Raw genomic sequence first — 18,110 nt, forward strand, 5'->3', positions numbered from 1 at the left:
TTTGATTGGGTAGATGATGATCAACGTCAACATGCACCGAAGTGGCGATACAAACAGGGCTAAAATAAAAGTCCTGGACTTATTAATTATGTTTCATCTGATTCAATCAGTCCCTCCTAGAACACATTTCTGGCGTAATATGAAAAACGGAACAACTCCATATTAGTGAGCTGTGGCGTGACATACGACACTAACTGGGTAAGTGAATTTTTTGTTTGATGCACGGCAATCTTCATTCGGACCGAAGGCTCTTTTTTTGGTTTCAGAAATTTATTCAAAGTGTCGATCTATTTTAATTTGATTGAATTTTTTTTTCGAATAGATATCCTATACTGAATTCAAAATTTTTTTCTTAGTATAATATTTGAAAAGGAAGCATATGTATATAATATTCAAATTTTTCCTATTACTATTTTTCATATTTTTTATGAATTATTGATTATATTTTTTTTTTAATGAAAACTTGAAATTAACTGATTCATTTATTAATATTCATCTGCAAATCTTTTTAGAAAATAATTATTTTATCCAATTGTTGTTACCACTTTTGACATAACTTCTTAGATTCCTCAAAATACCAGCTGTTCGAATGAAAGCATCCCTTACCCTATATGTTTCTTGGTTTATACAAAAATATGGGTACTTAAAAGGAAAATTATTCCTCTGAAGAGAAATATACATACCTTATTCAAAAGGTATACAGGGTTAGAACTATTTAGAGGTCCACTACAGGGATATCGAAAACCGTTAGAAAGACAGGGTGGCTTTTATTACAGAAAAGTAGCGTTTTTTAAGGATGAGTGTGTTGGTGAGAACAGATCCAAAATATCTCCAATGGTTCCCGAGATAATTCGAAAAAACTTAAAATCGAGATTTTCTTTTTTTCTGTATAACTCATTTGTTTTTGGAGATAACTTCACGAAATTTGGTTTAGAGTCATTATCCAATATGGAGATTTTAATGGTGTCTTCAGATTTTTTCTGCTTTCCATTGCTTCAGAGACGCGATAGTCAAATGATGATTTCACATAACAACTCTTTGCGTACCTTTACCCTATATATTTGTAGAGTGTTATACATTGTTGAAATCGTTATTTTTTCTTCGTCATTCCATAAGGAAAACCAATATGATGTCCATAAGAAAAAAAATTCGACTATCGCATCTCTGGAAAAAATGGAGAACAGAAAAATCTGAGTAGACCATTAGAATCTTTATGTTGGATAACGGCTATAAATCAAATTTTGTGAAGTTACCTCCAAAAACAAATGAGTTATACAGAAAAAAAGAAAATCTCGATTTAAAGTTTTTTCGAGATATTTCGGGAATCATTGGAGATATTTCGGATCTGATCACACCAACACACTCATCCTCAAAAAACGCAACATTTTTGTTATTTAAGCCACCCTGTATTTCTAACGATTTTCGATATCCCTGCAGTGTCCCTCTAAAAAGTTCTTACCCTGTATAAGATAATATACGTATTTCATCATTTTTGTCTAAAAAGATATTGTTTTTTCTTCGTAATTTGACTGATATCTAAAACTTACTGCATCTATATAACTTCAGTTTGTTTCAACTATTAAGGGGCTGTTCCTTCTTACATTTCATCTAAACTCTTTTGAATATAATAAAATTATCATTCCCTTTTTCGAATGATGGATTTTTCGTTAATATCCAAAATAATATCCAAATTTGTGACTTAAATACAAAATTATCACGTATGTATACATGCGGCATAAATATGGTGCTCTTGAAGTTTCAATCAAATTTCTAGTAGGAAAGATCAGTATTTCCGAACAAGATTGAACCTTGAATGAAGGTAAAGATCCCAAATAAAAATCGGTAACATTAATACTAATCTCTGACAAACTTAATATGATTTGTTTTTCCGTTTTGAAAACACGAGAAAATTTCCATGTAGTAGATCAAGGTCCGCTGTTAAAATATCATGATTCAGAACTTATGCCATTCACAGTTTTATTCATATTTAGTGTAAAACAAGTTCATCATTTAATGGGACAAGGCTGGTGATATCATTTTCGTTTGCAGATTTATTTTCGGTATTGGAACTCTGGTATAATATAATTTGTCGTTTGATATAATTTGTAGTTTGTGCTATTTATATTCATTATGTCCTGATTAACATATTATAAAGGTTTTATTATAAATCGAGTAATTACTTCCAAGTGCGATGTAATAAACTTATAGTTATTTCTAGGTCTGTTCATTATAATTCTTTGATTTCTCTCATCAATTCAATGTTTTCGTAAATGGAAAATACTTTTTAGGAGTTTTCTATATCTTTGTTCAGAATATTGTTGATTCCGAGATGAGTTATTTATAAAACGGTCAATACTAATGTGAAATACTACGATAAACAGGGAATAGGAGATAAACACATTTATTATGTTTGAACATAATAAAATTTTCATAGACTACAAGCACAGGTGTTCTCTAGCCAGCAAATCGTCCTACAAGAATAAATATTGTGATTACCGAAAAAACTACTAGTGGATTTCGATTTGTAACTTGAAAAATCCGAATCGACTACGCAAAAGGTCACAGTTATTTATGATACATACTGAAATATTCATGTTGATCAGATTGAAAAGGGAAATGTTTACTTTTCATATAACGGACTGAAACATTTTTTGAATGGAACCCCGAATTTAATTATTTTCCATTTAATTTTTTGTTGTCGCTGAGTTGTAACAATTATTTTACATATTGACATGGAATTTTGCGTTATTTGTAATTCGAAATGAAAATCTACAAAGCTTCAGTTCATCGTTAGGTATTTCTTGAATTCAGAGTAGATATTCATATTGAATTAGGTCCATCAAAAATTATGTTGCTGATCTAATCAAGATCCTCAGATTAGAGGCATCTAGAAATTATATAAATAATTAAAAAACTAATAAAGGGTGTTTTTTTTAGAGCTATAGAACTTTAAATTGCAATAAAACAACGATGGATTATCCGATTGACATGAATTTTATTTATCCGCAAGATAATCTTGTGGCATTACATTTTAAATAATATTTCTGGCATATGACCGCCACGTCTGGCTCGGATGTAGTCCAATCTGGACGTCCAATTTTCGATTACTTTTTCCAACATTTGTGGCCTTATATCGGCAATAACACGGCGAATGTTGTCTTCCAAATGGTCAAGGGTTTGTGGCTTATCCGCATAGACCAATGACTTTACATAGCCCTACAGAAAGTAGTCTAGCGGTGTTAAATCACAAGATCTTGGAGGCCAATTCACAGGTCCAAAACGTGGAATTAGGCGGTCACCAAACGTGTCTTTCAATAAATCGAGTGTGGCACGAGCTGTGTGACATGTTGCGCCGTCTTGTTGGAACCACAGCTCCTTGACATCATGGTTGTTCAATTTAGGAATGAAAAAGTTAGTAATCATGGCTCTATACCGATCACCATTGACTGTAACGTTCTGGCCATCATCGTTTTTGAAAAAGTACGGACCAATGATTCCACCAGCCCATAAAGCGCACCAAACAGTCAGTTTTCTGGATGTGACGGTGTTTCGACATACACTTGAGGATTAGCTTCACTCCAAATGCGGCAGTTTTGTTTGTTGACGTAGTCATTCAACCAGAAGTGCGCTTCATCGCTAAACAAAATAAAATGGACGTAGTGCGCGATACGTATTCCGCACAGAACCATTATTTTCGAAATAAAATTGCACTATTTTTAAGCATTGTTCAGGCGTAAGTCTATTCATGGTGAATTGCCAAACCAAACTGAGAATAAATAACTTGACAGCTGTTAAATCCGTTGCCATCTTGAACAGTAATGCCAACTTAAAGTTGTATACCTCGAAAAAAAACACCTGTTACATGAATGCACATAGCACATATCAAAGTAGTTATCTACATTGAATTAATAAATGAAACATAAATAACATAAATTATGTTTATCGTATTTTTGTATCGTCTTCAGGATAGGCCTCTTCCAAAATGATAAGCATTTATAATTATCCATAATTTATAATCACAAAACATCATCAACTTAACAATTTTTTTAAGTTTTCAACCCACTAAAGATAGGTTTCTCGAAATAGTGATTAGAATACTTATATTAAAGGGTTGGGATTTTTACCAGAAAAATGTGGTGCGTTGTCATGTATAACCCCAGTTTTTTTTTTTTTAAATCTGGCACTCGCTGATTCCAAAAGAAGTACCTAATATTATTATGTAATTGAAACACGTAAGAGGCATCAATACAATTGTACGATTATATTTCGAATCTCATACTCTTTTTTGAGTAATTATGAGAGCCTATCAATCTGGCAGTAATAATATCTCATGAGTAACATTCATGCAAATCCAAAAAGAATTGATTGAGATTGTTAATGGAAAAATACGTGAAGTTGGTTCAAATGATCGAAACGAAAACAGAGGTAAGATTAGTAATTTTGGATCTGGACCTGCCAATTTCGCAGATGTAGATATGATTTCGTAGATGGAGTAATGATGGACCAACTTCTGGTTGATGGTGAATAAGAGCCTAATTATCTGAAGAATATTTGCATTCGGTTTTAAAGTACGTACTGGCTGTGATTTTCCATTGGAAATATTTTCAGGAGGAAGCCTCATGAACATATAAAAGGTGTTTTTTTAGAGCTATAGAACTTTAAATTGCAATAAAACAACGATGGATTATTCGATTGACATGAATTTTATTAATCCGCAAGATAATCTTGTGGCATTACATTAAAATATGATTTCTGGCATATGACCGCCACGGCTGGCTCGGATGTAGTCCAATCTGGACGTCCAATTTTCGATTACTTTTTTCCAACATTTGTGGCCGTATATCGGCAATAACACGGCGAATGTTATCTTCCAAATGGTCAAGGGTTTGTGGCTTATCCGCATAGACCAATGACTTTACATAGCCCCACAGAAAGTAGTTTAGCGTTGTTAAATCACAAGATCTTGAAGGCCAATTCCTGTGTCCAAAACGTGAAATTAGGAGGTCACCAAACGTGTCTTTCAATAAATCGATTGTGGCACGAGCTGTGTGACATGTTGCGCCGTCTTGTTGGAACCACAGCTCCTTGACATCATGGTTGTTCAATTTAGGAATGAAAAAGTTAGTAATCATGGCTCTATACCGATCACCATTGACTGTAACGTTCTGGCCATCATCGTTTTTAAAGACGTACGGACCAATGATTCCACCAGCCCATAAAGTGCACCAAACAGTCAGTTTTCTGGATGTAACGGTGTTTCGACATACACTTGAGGATTAGCTTTACTCCCAATGCGGTAGTTTTGTTTGTTGACGTAGCCATTCAACCAGAAGTGCGCTTCATCGCTAAACAAAATAAAATGGACGTAGTGCGCGATACGTATTCCGCACAGAACCATTATTTTTGAAATTAAATTGCACTATTTACAAGCGTTGTTCAGGCGTGTGTCTATTTATGATGAGTTGCCAAACCAAACTGCGAATAAATCACTTGACAGCTGTTAAATCGGTCGCCATCTTGAACAGTAATGCCAACTTAAAGTTATATACCTCGAAAAAAAACACTCATTATATAATTTTTCTCTCTAAAATTTTTAACGAGTTCAGAATGATGTTCTGCATCTTTTGTTACTTTTTGCTGAAATATTTTATTTTGAATTAAATGTGTCTCAAATATCTAGATTACAGTCAAGTACGAAAATGCTTTCAAACAGAAAAATTGAAACTTTGATTTCTAAGGGGGCACTTTTCTATTAGGTACATATTTCATTATCTGTGCGTATCTCCTAAACAATTTTGTTAGTAATTGACAAGCAAAAACTTTATCGATACGATCCAATTGACTTACAGTGATGATAAAATCGATCTGTGATTGTAATGCTTGGATTATCAATCATTTTTCATAGTAATAAATTCTCCTCGGTCAAAGTAATTCCAAACTAACTAGATATATCTCACTAATGTTCCTATGAACAACGTGTAAGTTGGTATTCAGGGGTGCAATGAGATCCACCCTGACATAGGTCAAGTTATGGTGTTTCCAATTTTCCCTTGATACTTGTTTATCGCAATAAATTTCTGATATTATCTCTAGTTGAAACGAAAAACCTCTTTATGAGATTCCAATCATTGTTCCAGTTTTAGTCAATCAACTAAGAATTTTTTATTTTCACTTTTCAATTGAAAATGTAATGATCATACTTAAATTTTTTCAGGAACTTAGAAGTTTTTCCTGATCACCTCGTTTTGTCTAATGAATCAAAAATCGAATCATTACTAAAAAAATTTATTTTTCGAAAAAATAGTTTTTTTCTGATAATTTATGAATTACAACCCTGTCCTCTTCATTTCACCGCATTAATGTCGCACTTTTATGTCGAAGCTAACTAACTACAGTGTCAAAGTAGTGAGCCTACCTTTCACGTGAAATATTACCCCTAAAGATATACAGCTCGATGTTTACTACACGAAGTGTGTTCTTCAAATGGTTTCTTTTTCGATGAACCATGTTTTATTTATATTGGATGAACTTTGTTGAGGCATCATGGTGAGTTAATTATCATATCGCTTTGAAATCAGATTGATGATTTGATAAACGTTTCTTTGAAATGTGAAAAGCACCTACTTATCTAAAGGAGCTTTTATACCTTTGAGCAAACTCATATTCATGTAATTTTTCACTAGGTTTGGCACCCCAGAGGGGCCAGGGCCCAATTTAAGGCTCAATTCAAATCTTAATTTTAATCTTTTTAAGTCAGAGTTGAAAAATTTTTTTCTAAATATTCTTGTAGGAAAGAATACAACACAGAGACCGGAGATTCGTAGTGAACCAGAAATTACAAGACTACAGAGCTGTCCTCACTGTCTATAACATCTTGAACGCGCTGGACCAACATTTCAACATGCAAAATGGTCAAAGTGTATTGGCTCCTGTCGAAAAATCTCCACAACCAGCAGTCGCCAAATGGACTCCAAGTGATGACCAAAAAGAAGGAAACGTCATTGGAGGTGAGTTTAGAAATTTATATGACATTTTTAGAACATCGAAATCAAAAGATCTAATTTTTGGACCATTACTTCCATTACATTCCCCTATATGTAACAATTTTTCTTATATATGTAGCCTTTGAGGTGAAAATGAGCTTCATCACTGATAATGATTCTTCGATGAAAATCCGGATCATTCTAGTGCATTTCAAGAGCCAAAAACAACAAAAAGTTCACCATATTTGTCGTGAATTTTTAACAATTTCAATGAATATGAAATGTGTAACGTTTTATTTTTTGTAATGACCTCGTTTTCACTTGTCAAATGTCAAAAAATGACAGTTTCAAAAGTGACAGCTGTCCAGATAGCGGGCTATTCAAAAAAAAACATCTTGTATTTCATGCTCTGTTTGTCTATATCCGATGAAATTTGGTATAATATGTTCAGATCTGCTTGTGAATAGCTTAGTGAAATTTAGTTGAAAGTAAAAGAAAAGAAAGTGATCTAAGCTTTTTCTACATTTGTAAGACTCGTAACCAATATCACTCGATAGCAAAAAATAGCAGATATGTTAGTGCAGTTCAATATCAAAAGTAATAAACATAATTAAACATTCAGATAATCTCAGGTACATACAAATAATACCTGACAGTCCCCAATCAATGAGAATCTAGTTCTATAATATTTCAGAGCTAAAAATGGGAAAGCATATGGTATAAATTCATTAATTCATACGACATATCTCCGTATTTACTCGACTAGTTTGCAGATTTGCTTCAAACTAAGAGGATTGAGATAACTGATACCGCTATGTAGTTGTAAACGGTAAAATAGCATTTGAGCTTCAGAGATTCCTACTGATTACCTAACAGAGATAGGAAAATATATTCATAGCATGGATTTTCTATTGCATCATTTTTTTTTCGTTCAAGCAAAATAGATTGTGGTTATTGTCCCCTGCGATTATTTTTATTAGCAAAGTTATGGAAGATATAGGATTTTTAATCCGATAACTGAATGGCGAATGCGCCTGTATCTCTAAAAACAATTTTGGGGAATTTTTATACACCGGTTATAAAGCGTGTTTTTTTTAGAGCTATAGAACTTTAAATTGCAATGAAACAACGATGGATTATTCGATTGACATGGATTTTACTTATCCGCAAGATAATCTTAATTGGCGCAAGAATGAACAAGCGCTCACTTAAGTGCTTTAATCATTTTTTTTCAATGATGAACGGATGACACTGCACTACTCCATATTATGTAGATTTGTATTGTATTAACAACATATTACTCGATCTTGTAGATCTAGAATGTATTATTCTATTCTTTCACAACAGTACAAGTTCAATGTTTCATTATTAATTGTTGTGTAGTCCGGAGGCCAAAGTCTTTTTGCCTTCAGGTTAACACTGTAATATAACGATTAATGATAGTTGTATGGTAAGTTGAACCCTACAAGATCCAACAAATCATCCTTTATTCTTGGACCGGGTCAGTTCACATTTCATCTCGCTGGAAGAGTCATGCTTTCTGATCGTACAGGGTGTCTCAAATTCCAAGCTCACTGAAAGCATCTTCAAGGACTCCCGAACTCTTTTTACGAAAAACTAAAAGATGTTAGAAATCAGATCGTAAATATCTTGCTTCGTTCTCGAGTTACAGGACGTTTTTGAAAAGTGACTGTTTCAAATATTTCGATATATCTTGGTTTCTATTCGAGATATTCGAAAAATTCTAAATAATTTTCATGATTTATATTATGATACTCATAGCAGATCATGAAAATTAAGTACCGTTTTAGAGATATAGAGGAGAGTTGGTTTCTTTTAAATGGGTCTTCAAATTTTTTCAACGAAGTTTTTTGCCGCAGATTTGTCGAAAAGCTTCCCATTTCATAGCATTGTTGAAGCGTGTATCGTACATCATACCATTTTCAGTAATGTCATAGTTTTTACTTGACAAATGTCAAAAGATAGCGGGATTTCCAAAATGAAACCTCTCATTTTAAAATCCTGTATTGCTAATACTATAAGAAGAAATTATAGCTCTTGGGCGATAAAATCGAACATTTTTAAGATTTTGATGAAAGGATTAAGGTTCTTCTCCTACCGACATTGCCCTGAATTTAGTCAGTCGGGGTATTCCAAGTTCTAGACGTTCTAAGAAATAATTATACCTAATGATATATCTCAAGAAATCTTCCTATACCGGCGACACTTCTACCTGAGTCTAAATAAATTTGGTAAAGTTCTTAGAATCCAACACATATTAGGCCAATTGAAAAATCACCGATCTGAAGCACAGATGGCGGTTCTAGTATTGATATGTATGATTTTTAGTTAGTACCAACCTTCAGACGATACGTGTCAAAATTTAACAGCAGTCCGACCATTAGTTTGTGAGATATTGCGTTGTGAGTGTAGCTACTTTTGTTATTTGAGAAAAGATGGAAAAAAATTTCGTGTGCTGATGAAATATTGCTTTTTGAAGGGAAAAAATACAGTTGGAGCAAAATCTTGGCTTGATGAAGAGTTTCCGGGGTCTGCACCCGGAAAATCAACCATCATTGATTGGTATGTTGAGTTTAAACGTGGTGAAATGAGCACCAGAGACGGCGAACGCAGTGGACGCCCAAAAGAGACTGTCACCGACGAAAAAATCAAAAAGTTCACAAAATAATTCAGAATGACCGTGAAGCGAGATAATAGACATTGAGAAGATATCAACTGAACATGTACATCATATCATTCACGAATATTTGTACATGAGTAAGCTGTGTGCAAAATGGGTGCTACGCAAGCTCACAATCGATAAAAACTACAACGTGTTAATAATTCTGAGTAGTGTTTGAATCTGTTTAAGTACAATGAACCTGAATTTTTGTGCCGATATTTGACAATGGACGAAACATGGCTCCATCATTTCACTCCGGAGTCCAATCGACAGTCATCTGAGTGGACTGCTCACGATGAACCGAATCCAAAGCGAGGAAAAACGCAACAGTCAGCTGACAAAGTTATGGCATCAGTATTCTGGGATGCGCAAGGTATAATATTCATTGATTACCTCCTCAAGGGCCGGACAATCAACACCGATTATTATATCGCGATATTGTATCGTTTGAAGGATGAAATCGTTAAAAAATGGCCCCATTTGAAGAAAAAGGTGTTGTTTCATCAAGACAATGCGCCGTGTTACAAATCAATGAAAACAATAGCAAAATTGCATGAATTGGGCTTCGAACTGCTTCTGCATCCACCGTATTCGCAAATCTGGCCCCTAGCGACTTTTTTCTGTTCTCAGACCTCAAAAGAATGCTCGCTGGAAAGGAATTTAGCCCCAGTGAAGAAGTAATCGCCGAAACTGAGGCCTATTATGAAGCGAAAGACAAATCGTACTACAAAAATGGTATCGAAAAGTTGGAAGATCGCTATAATCGCTGTATCGCCCTCGAAGACAACTATGTTGAATAATAAAATCGAATTTTGCCAAGAAGAAAGTGTTTTACTATGGTATACCGAAGACTTTTCAATTGACCTGTTATAAAATTTTGGTAAATATCTCAGAATCCAACGAATAAAAATCGTCTCGATCAATTCATCTTCAATGTTGGAATCCACACGTGTCAAGTCATCAAATCCGCAGAAAACTTTTCCGTTTAGGAAACCTTCACAAGTTGACATTGAATCATCTTGAAAAAAAAAAGCGAGCAGTTGGGAACTCTCGATCGAAAATATAATCAGACGGCGCCTGATGAAGAAGACGGTTGGTGAGGCTAGAGTTCAATGACTTCGAATTATTCATATGAGACGTAACGACCCCATAAAGAAATTCAAATGCGCTCTTGCGGTCATTTGCGAAAAGGAAATGCGAAAAAAATTTATACGCGGACGTTTCAGAAACTTTTCAACTGGTTTGTCAACGCGTTGAGCTTCATTAGAAGAAGAAGATAAATTCTATGACTTATGTTTTTAAGTTTTTATTTTCTATGATCCAAGTCTTTGAAAAGAAGTAAGATGCATAGATTCTATGCACCTTAGGTAGAAGGAACTGTTGATCAAATTTAATTTGATAAATTATTCGAGATCTGTATAATCTAAATGAGGTTATCAAAAGATCTATCAATCTGAAGGTACATAACTCGTGTAAAAATATTTTGCTGAAAATTCAAGTCAAATTCAATTCGAACATATGCCATGGGTTTTATTGATTTGGCAAAGAATTTTTTGGTCAAGGTGTGCTAATCTGACAAGGTTAAGTTGTGGATGGTTAGAAATATCAAAATGAAATTATTTACAGTACTATAAATTAAAAAGGACTACAGGAACAATGAAAAACTCTCGTGTTTTGTTTTATTCATGATAACCAACACGTGCTCTAAGCTTCCAAGAGGTCCCACAAAGGCCTTGGAGGAAGGAATTGTATTAATAAACTTTAAATAAACAATATTAACCCATATGGAATTGGGTTCATCTTATAGTAACAAGAAAAGGGCTAAATAAGTAATAAGAACCTAGTACTATCCACGCAAAACAAAATCTTGATAGTCGATATAGAACAAAGATGATCTTCGTCATAGCTGCTTTTTCATTCTGTGTGTATCTGCTCTTTCTTCACTGTGTTTACCTAGAGACAATTCATCTTTGATATTTTTTACATTTCTATCTTGTCCCATTCTGTCTATATGCACATTCTTGTATACCTATATAATTTTTAATATGCTAGTGTTTTTTCAACTCAACATGGTATTTATCCTCCATGAGAGTCATGTCTATAATTTTGCTCATCTGTTTCTGTTGTTTCTTATATTCTTTATTTTTGTTTGTCAAATATAGTGTACTGAAGGTTTATACTTAGGTACTCCTTCGTTTCCATGAAAATGTTTCAGAAGTTTCGTTTAAGCAACATATGTTTCAGATATGTATACAACTGTTCCTTGTGACTGATATTCCTCACCATCGAAGCAACATATGGTTTTATTAACTTGTTTAGTTAACTCAAGTTTCCTATATCACTGTTATAAAAAAATTGTATGCTATCAATCACAACGCTACTTGATCTATTCTATCAATTCTTTTAAGAAGCTATATATAGAATTCATATTTTAAGAAAAAAAGTAAACATTCTCGAATAGTTGAAAGTTCAAGGCAACAGTCGGAAAAGTTTTTACCTAAGGGCGATTCTAAGAACTTCAAAAAACTCCAGAAGAATGTGGATTGAGCAGTAAGGAACCGGATTTCATGGAATCTGTGGAATATTCCAAGAGCACAGCAATAATTTAATTAATTCAAAGCAGTTGAACTTCTTTAAATATATTCCAAAATTGAAAACTATAAAGAATATATTTATTTGTATTACTATTCTGTTATCTGTATGCATTTAATGAAATGGGAAAAAGCAATGATCGATCCAATCTTATGTTCATTCAAAGCTTTATCTAAGAATTTTTGGACGCATCGATATTTATGCTGACCATTTCCTATTGATTCCGAGAATACTTTTATCAGCATTCTTGACGTTTGGAGATTCAAACCTTATTTATTATGCATAAAACGGTACCTACTTCCTTAAGAATCCGACAAATGCAGATTTTCTTCATTTCGTCTTATGTTTCTATTTGTATTATTTGTGTGACATATTTAGCTCAACCAGCATCTTTTTTGCTTTTGAATTATGATAAGTGTAAATATAATATTTCTGATATCAAATTTATAGTTTTGACAGTTCAAAATTTTACACTGGCTATTTTTATCACCATTGAAGAATGTCAACTAAAAATAACCACAATTCAGTTTAAGGTCACTAGCATTATGTGGTACTGAATTCTCAATGAGTTTTCTCCTCATTAATGTATATAAAAGTTCAAATCCATACGCTCATGTGTGGATTCAATGATATCACTGAATACACATGACACAATAAAATGAATATCAATAAGTATTATTATTGGTCATTATATCATTCAATTCTCAATTAAAAAAACGACATGTACTCAAGCTACTCGAATAAAACAGAATGTGGATGCTTCAAATATAAAAATGCTTCATCTAGACATCTAATAAGATGATGATTGAGCATCAATGTTATCAGAATCCTCTGTTATTGTTTGCAAATTTCTTCGTCAGATGAATGACTAATTCGAAGTAATATTTTCTTCATAACCTGATCAGAAATGTCATCTCTATTTACCTTTATACAAAGACCTCCAGCCATGACCTTATTATTGCTTACTTTCATTGAGGAAATTGAAAACATTTTCTGCGAAAACGATTGTTCAACAATTCAGCGAAGTTCTAAATATTTTGGTGAATCTAGGAAAAGACAATAATACAAATCCGTTTTGTTGATTATACAATTCCTAAGACCATTCATATCGTAGATGTGGAAAAATGGATGTCTAGCATTTATTTATAAAAATGTTGTTTTCATTCAACCCATTATTGAGAATTTGAAATATGCAACCATTTCATGAAAGAAGTAAATCATTGAACTTGTTGTATAAGGAGCTGGCGCGTATTGACGTGATGAATAATTGATAGCAAACTATTTCTTTGAGTTCATAAACTCACAATGATGATACCTCAGTATTTTCATTTCTATTTTTTATCGCTTGAGTACTAAGAGATCACATTTCTCAAAATAAGAACTAAGTCTAAGTCTAATCTGAGAACATATAACTTTTACGTAATCATCGAAAATATTACCTTTGTGTGTTATTATGAGCAAAACAACAAGTAATTAGGAAAGCAATTCTGAAAAAAAAAACATTTTCAAATCGTGGTTTTTTTCCACTGTATGATTGATGAAGTAAAAATTATATTTGAAGTGAATGATTCGTCTAGCATGATTAGCTTGAGGATCAATTTATTGTTACGAAATAGAAGATCAATCCTTACCTACTTATTATTTAGGTAGTCATGGTTATTCTTGAATTTTTACGATTAATTATTGAAAACGTGTCTCTAATCGGTAAACGTTCATTTTTATGGTTATTCATTCGTGAAAAACCATTAACCAAGAAAATTTGAAACAAAGATCACGATCTACAAGCTATACGAAAAATATTGAATGTTAGTTTCCCTTTGATAAGATGAAATGTTTTATTGTTCAACATTATTAAACAACAACAAGTATTGTGAATGAAGGAGTAATTCCACCAAATTTCGTTTCATTATGATTCATTCCACTTACACAATAATCACTTGATGAAATTAAAGGAAAACTACAAACGTTTGAAAGATAATAACAATAAATTTCATGCAAATATTATTAGCATCTCAAAAAACATCATCAAAATTTTGGTGAATTAAAATACCTACCTTTATTATTATGAATAAATATTGAGTTCCGAATGAATGATAGGTGCATAAAACCAAAAGTTGATAACAACGAAATAATAAAAGAACATTGGTAATGTAAGAAACAGGTATTAAATTACATAGGTGAAGCAGAAAATTCGGTCGGCCTAATATTTTTGTAGAACATCAATAAAAATGAGGAAAATGATGACTAGATGTGGAATATAATTCCAGAATCAATAAAACTATGAATTCGAATTTTAGGTGGTGAGAATGAAAAATAACTCAATTGATATTTTGATCAATATATATGTTTAGTCCTATTTATGTTCGCAATAATATATGTATTTTGATTGTTGAAATTGACTTTATGAGACTATAAGTTTCTCGTGTTATGATCTATAAATAAAGCATTGTAAACTTTTTAATTTGAACTGATAACGAATCTATCATTCATTGAGGTTTCTTGGGAAATCCTGAAGTGACATAAAATAACTCGGTATATTAAAAAAATTAAATAAAACAAGATTCCACAAAGGAAGTCGACAATTTTCATTTACTGCAAATTTCCTAGTGGCCAATTAACTAAGAGGCTTAACGAATTTCTTTATTTTTCTTGGCAGGATGTACCAAATGAAAATATTCCACATTTACAATTAACATAATTGCCGTATTTCTAGAGGAGGGTTTTATTTCAACAATAAATGCGCAATACGCCTTTGTCAGGAAAATATATAATTTGATCACACTGAATCTATAAACTGCATTAAAATTTTATTCAATTTGTTTTGATAAGTTTCAGTGAATAGATATCGGAGTTACTTCGAAGATTTAAAGTTTTTTCGTTCGCCCTGTAGAGAATTTCTAAACTGTCAATTGCAAATCTCAGTTACTTTCTGACTTTGGACCTCCTAAAGGGAATAAATCGAAGAACGCAGTTACATAAAGTTGAAAAAATGTTCTTTTTAATAAATTTTTGCAAAATCACTCGATAATTGAATTGCTTCAATATTTTGAAATTAACATTTATCACTATTCAGTCGTTATGTTAGAAAAAGAATTAGATGTTTGAGAATCTACAACGGGAAATTAAATTATGAATAAAAATAATCTTTTAATTTCGCTATTCTTATTTCTTCGGAATCTGTTTCTACATATCATGAAGTTTTCAGGTGAGTAATACTCGATACTGATTTTACAAATTTTTGGGTATGTCTAGGAATTCTATAAATTGTGTACAGATTGTAGTAGAGGGGTTGACAATTTTTGGGATTCTTAAAAAATGTTAACTAGAGGGGATCGGTTCACATAGTGGAATTTGTTTTTTATGAAATCTATCAATTATGATCTTTTTAAAACTGAACTGCGGAAAAAAACTTAGTTCAGAATTTGCATATGACTTGATTCCATAATGAATTTGATTAATTCAAATTATGAATCAAAAGTGAATTGTCGTAGATGAAAAAATTATACGTTGACAGTTTTGGACAATATGACAGTTCCTATAGTCCTCCGCCTTGAATAATTCAAATTGATCTGTAAAAGGAAAGGAAATTAACTATTCTTATAATTTTATTCTTTCATATTATAAACCAAAAAAGAATTTTTTTACGTAGTCAGTGTGGGACATTCTGTTACTTCCAAGAGTCCTTCGTTTGGAATGGGTCAATTCAATCTGTAAAATAGAAGAAATTAACTATAATTTTATTTGTTGAAAGTTAAACCTGAATATTTGTAGATGAAAAAATGTATACGTATTCAGTGTTGGTCTTCATGGCACTTCCCAAAGTGCTTCAATTTAATATGTAAAATATAGAAAATTATTTTTTTTTTTATAAAATGATAGACCAAAAATAAATTTTTAAGAATAAAAACTGCATAGCTAGGTAGCAGTGTCGGACACTATGGCACTTCCCACAGTCCACCGTCTTCAAGACCAGTACGCGTGAGAACTTTTGAGATGACCCTTATAGATACCGTGGAGGTAGTTGATTCATTCCGTTTTCTATTTCATTCTACCCATTCGAAATGCCTGGAATTCAAGTTTGCGCGAGGAGCCGATTTTGATTCTAAATCACGATCAAAGTTCAGGAGTGGCTTGAAGAAGAAAACACTGATCTGTGATTTTTTTTCCGATCCGAGTTTGTGACAATTTATTGTGATATTGGTGGTGGAAACAATTCGTTTTTGAGAATGAGACGCAGTAAGTTGATTTCTTTCATATTCCAACGGCATACTGACCAGTTTGTGCATTGCCAACAAGACTTGAACATCTGTTCAAGAATGCGTTTCTTGCTTGATATATCATAATTTGTCGGTTGGGTATTTCGAAGAAATTTTCATCTGATTTTTGATAGTTCGTTCCATTCACGAGAAATGAAGCGAATTTCATTCATTGCGAGGTTACCAACATTTTCAATTTGTTATAACGGTTCAAATCCGGACAAATTTTACACACCAATTTGGTATTTCTAAGATTTAGCAAAAGTTTAATAATTTTATACAAAACTAAGAAATACAACGTAACACACATCAATTTTTTTCGAACAAATGAAGGGAGAATAGATAACAGCAATAGCTGGAAATTGCAATTATCTGATAATAATTCATAAAATCAATATTCATGTAATCAATCAATAATAGATTTTGCTCTGAATTTAATCTATTATTAGGCACATTATTATTATTATTATTATCTCTTGCTTTCTCGAATTTTTCTTCTAATTTTTCTGTTCATTTCTTGCTTAATAATTCATTGGTATCTTCAAAAGTTGGTTTTATATTGTATCCACATGATATCAAAAGGAATCTCTTATGTGGGTAGAAGAATTCGAAGAAAATTCAAATGTAAATCGAAATGGTGCTTTGAACAGGCTTGCGACAGTAGTAGGTTTAATATAATGCAATGAGTCTGTAAAAATCGTTAGCAATGTTATTTTCTAGCGATCGTTCTAACATATCATCCCAATGTCGGTATTTTTGAAATTTTTAACCGGGAATGGTATCAAACGATAAGGCAATGACAGATCCGTCCTCAAATTGAATTATATTCTTCTGTTCGTCCATCGAGCCTGTCGATAACTACCGAACGAAAAAAAAAGCTAGAATCTTGAAATTTTCAGGGTAAAATCTGACTAGGGACACCAATTTCAAGCTCCATGTAAAATTTCGTCGTCAGAACCATAAACAATTCAACAAGAATATTGGAACAGAAATACCATACCATATTTTCGTGACTATACAAAAACAAACAAAAAAATAAATATAAAATAACAATTCCAATTTTTATGTAAATTTTCGTTAACAAAATTGTAAAAACAGAAAATTCAAGCGAATAACCTTACGAATTTCACACAATGATGTATTATTTTCACATCAATTGAAACGATAATCAACATTTCACAAACCGTGAAAGAATAAATAGGGAATTTGATGCATTTTTCTGCAAGGCGCAATTTCTGTTAATTTTAAACATAAAAAATTGTGTTATAATTAATTTCCAATTGAAATTTTTGCATTCTATTTCTGGGAAATATAAAGCTTTGTTTCTTCTTCATTTTTCACTTAATGATTATCAAAATTTATTGTTTCTGAATATCTCTTCAACGTCTAAAAGAATTTATATCTTTATATGACAAGTATGTACGTACATTATGTATACACCAATTGAAACACGTTAACCTTCAGAAGCTGTTTATTCCTAATTAGTTACTACAATGTTTTTATAACTTGACAATATTTTTTTATTGTAAGAATTATGTTCCTGACGACAGACACTATTCTTCATGTATTTGATTCATGGGAAATACTACCATCGAT

General features: G+C 32.3%; 1 protein-coding gene across 5 annotated transcripts in view; it reads left to right on the forward strand.

Annotated features, from left to right (window-relative positions):
• Nucleotides 1–90: 90 nt before the first annotated feature.
• LOC123678016 (aquaporin AQPAn.G-like) overlaps nt 91–18,110 on the forward strand; it is a 40,454-nt gene continuing 22,434 nt past the window's right edge. For 2 of the 5 annotated variants that reach the window (XR_006747180.1, XM_045614779.1), the window contains exons 1-2: nt 6,529–6,546; nt 6,791–7,007. Coding sequence is in view for 4 of the 5 variants with exons in the window: in XM_045614779.1 (XP_045470735.1) it covers nt 6,544–6,546; nt 6,791–7,007 (220 nt within the window). In the remaining variant the exon portion in view is untranslated. Of the gene's footprint in view, nt 199–6,528; nt 6,547–6,790; nt 7,008–15,315; nt 15,464–16,297; nt 16,495–18,110 lie in introns of those variants that run through there. The other 3 variants (XM_045614780.1, XM_045614782.1, XM_045614784.1) reach the window with 3 other exon arrangements.

Source organism: Harmonia axyridis, chromosome 4, assembly GCF_914767665.1.
Source record: "Harmonia axyridis chromosome 4, icHarAxyr1.1, whole genome shotgun sequence".
Classification (NCBI taxonomy): Eukaryota; Metazoa; Arthropoda; class Insecta; order Coleoptera; family Coccinellidae; genus Harmonia; species Harmonia axyridis.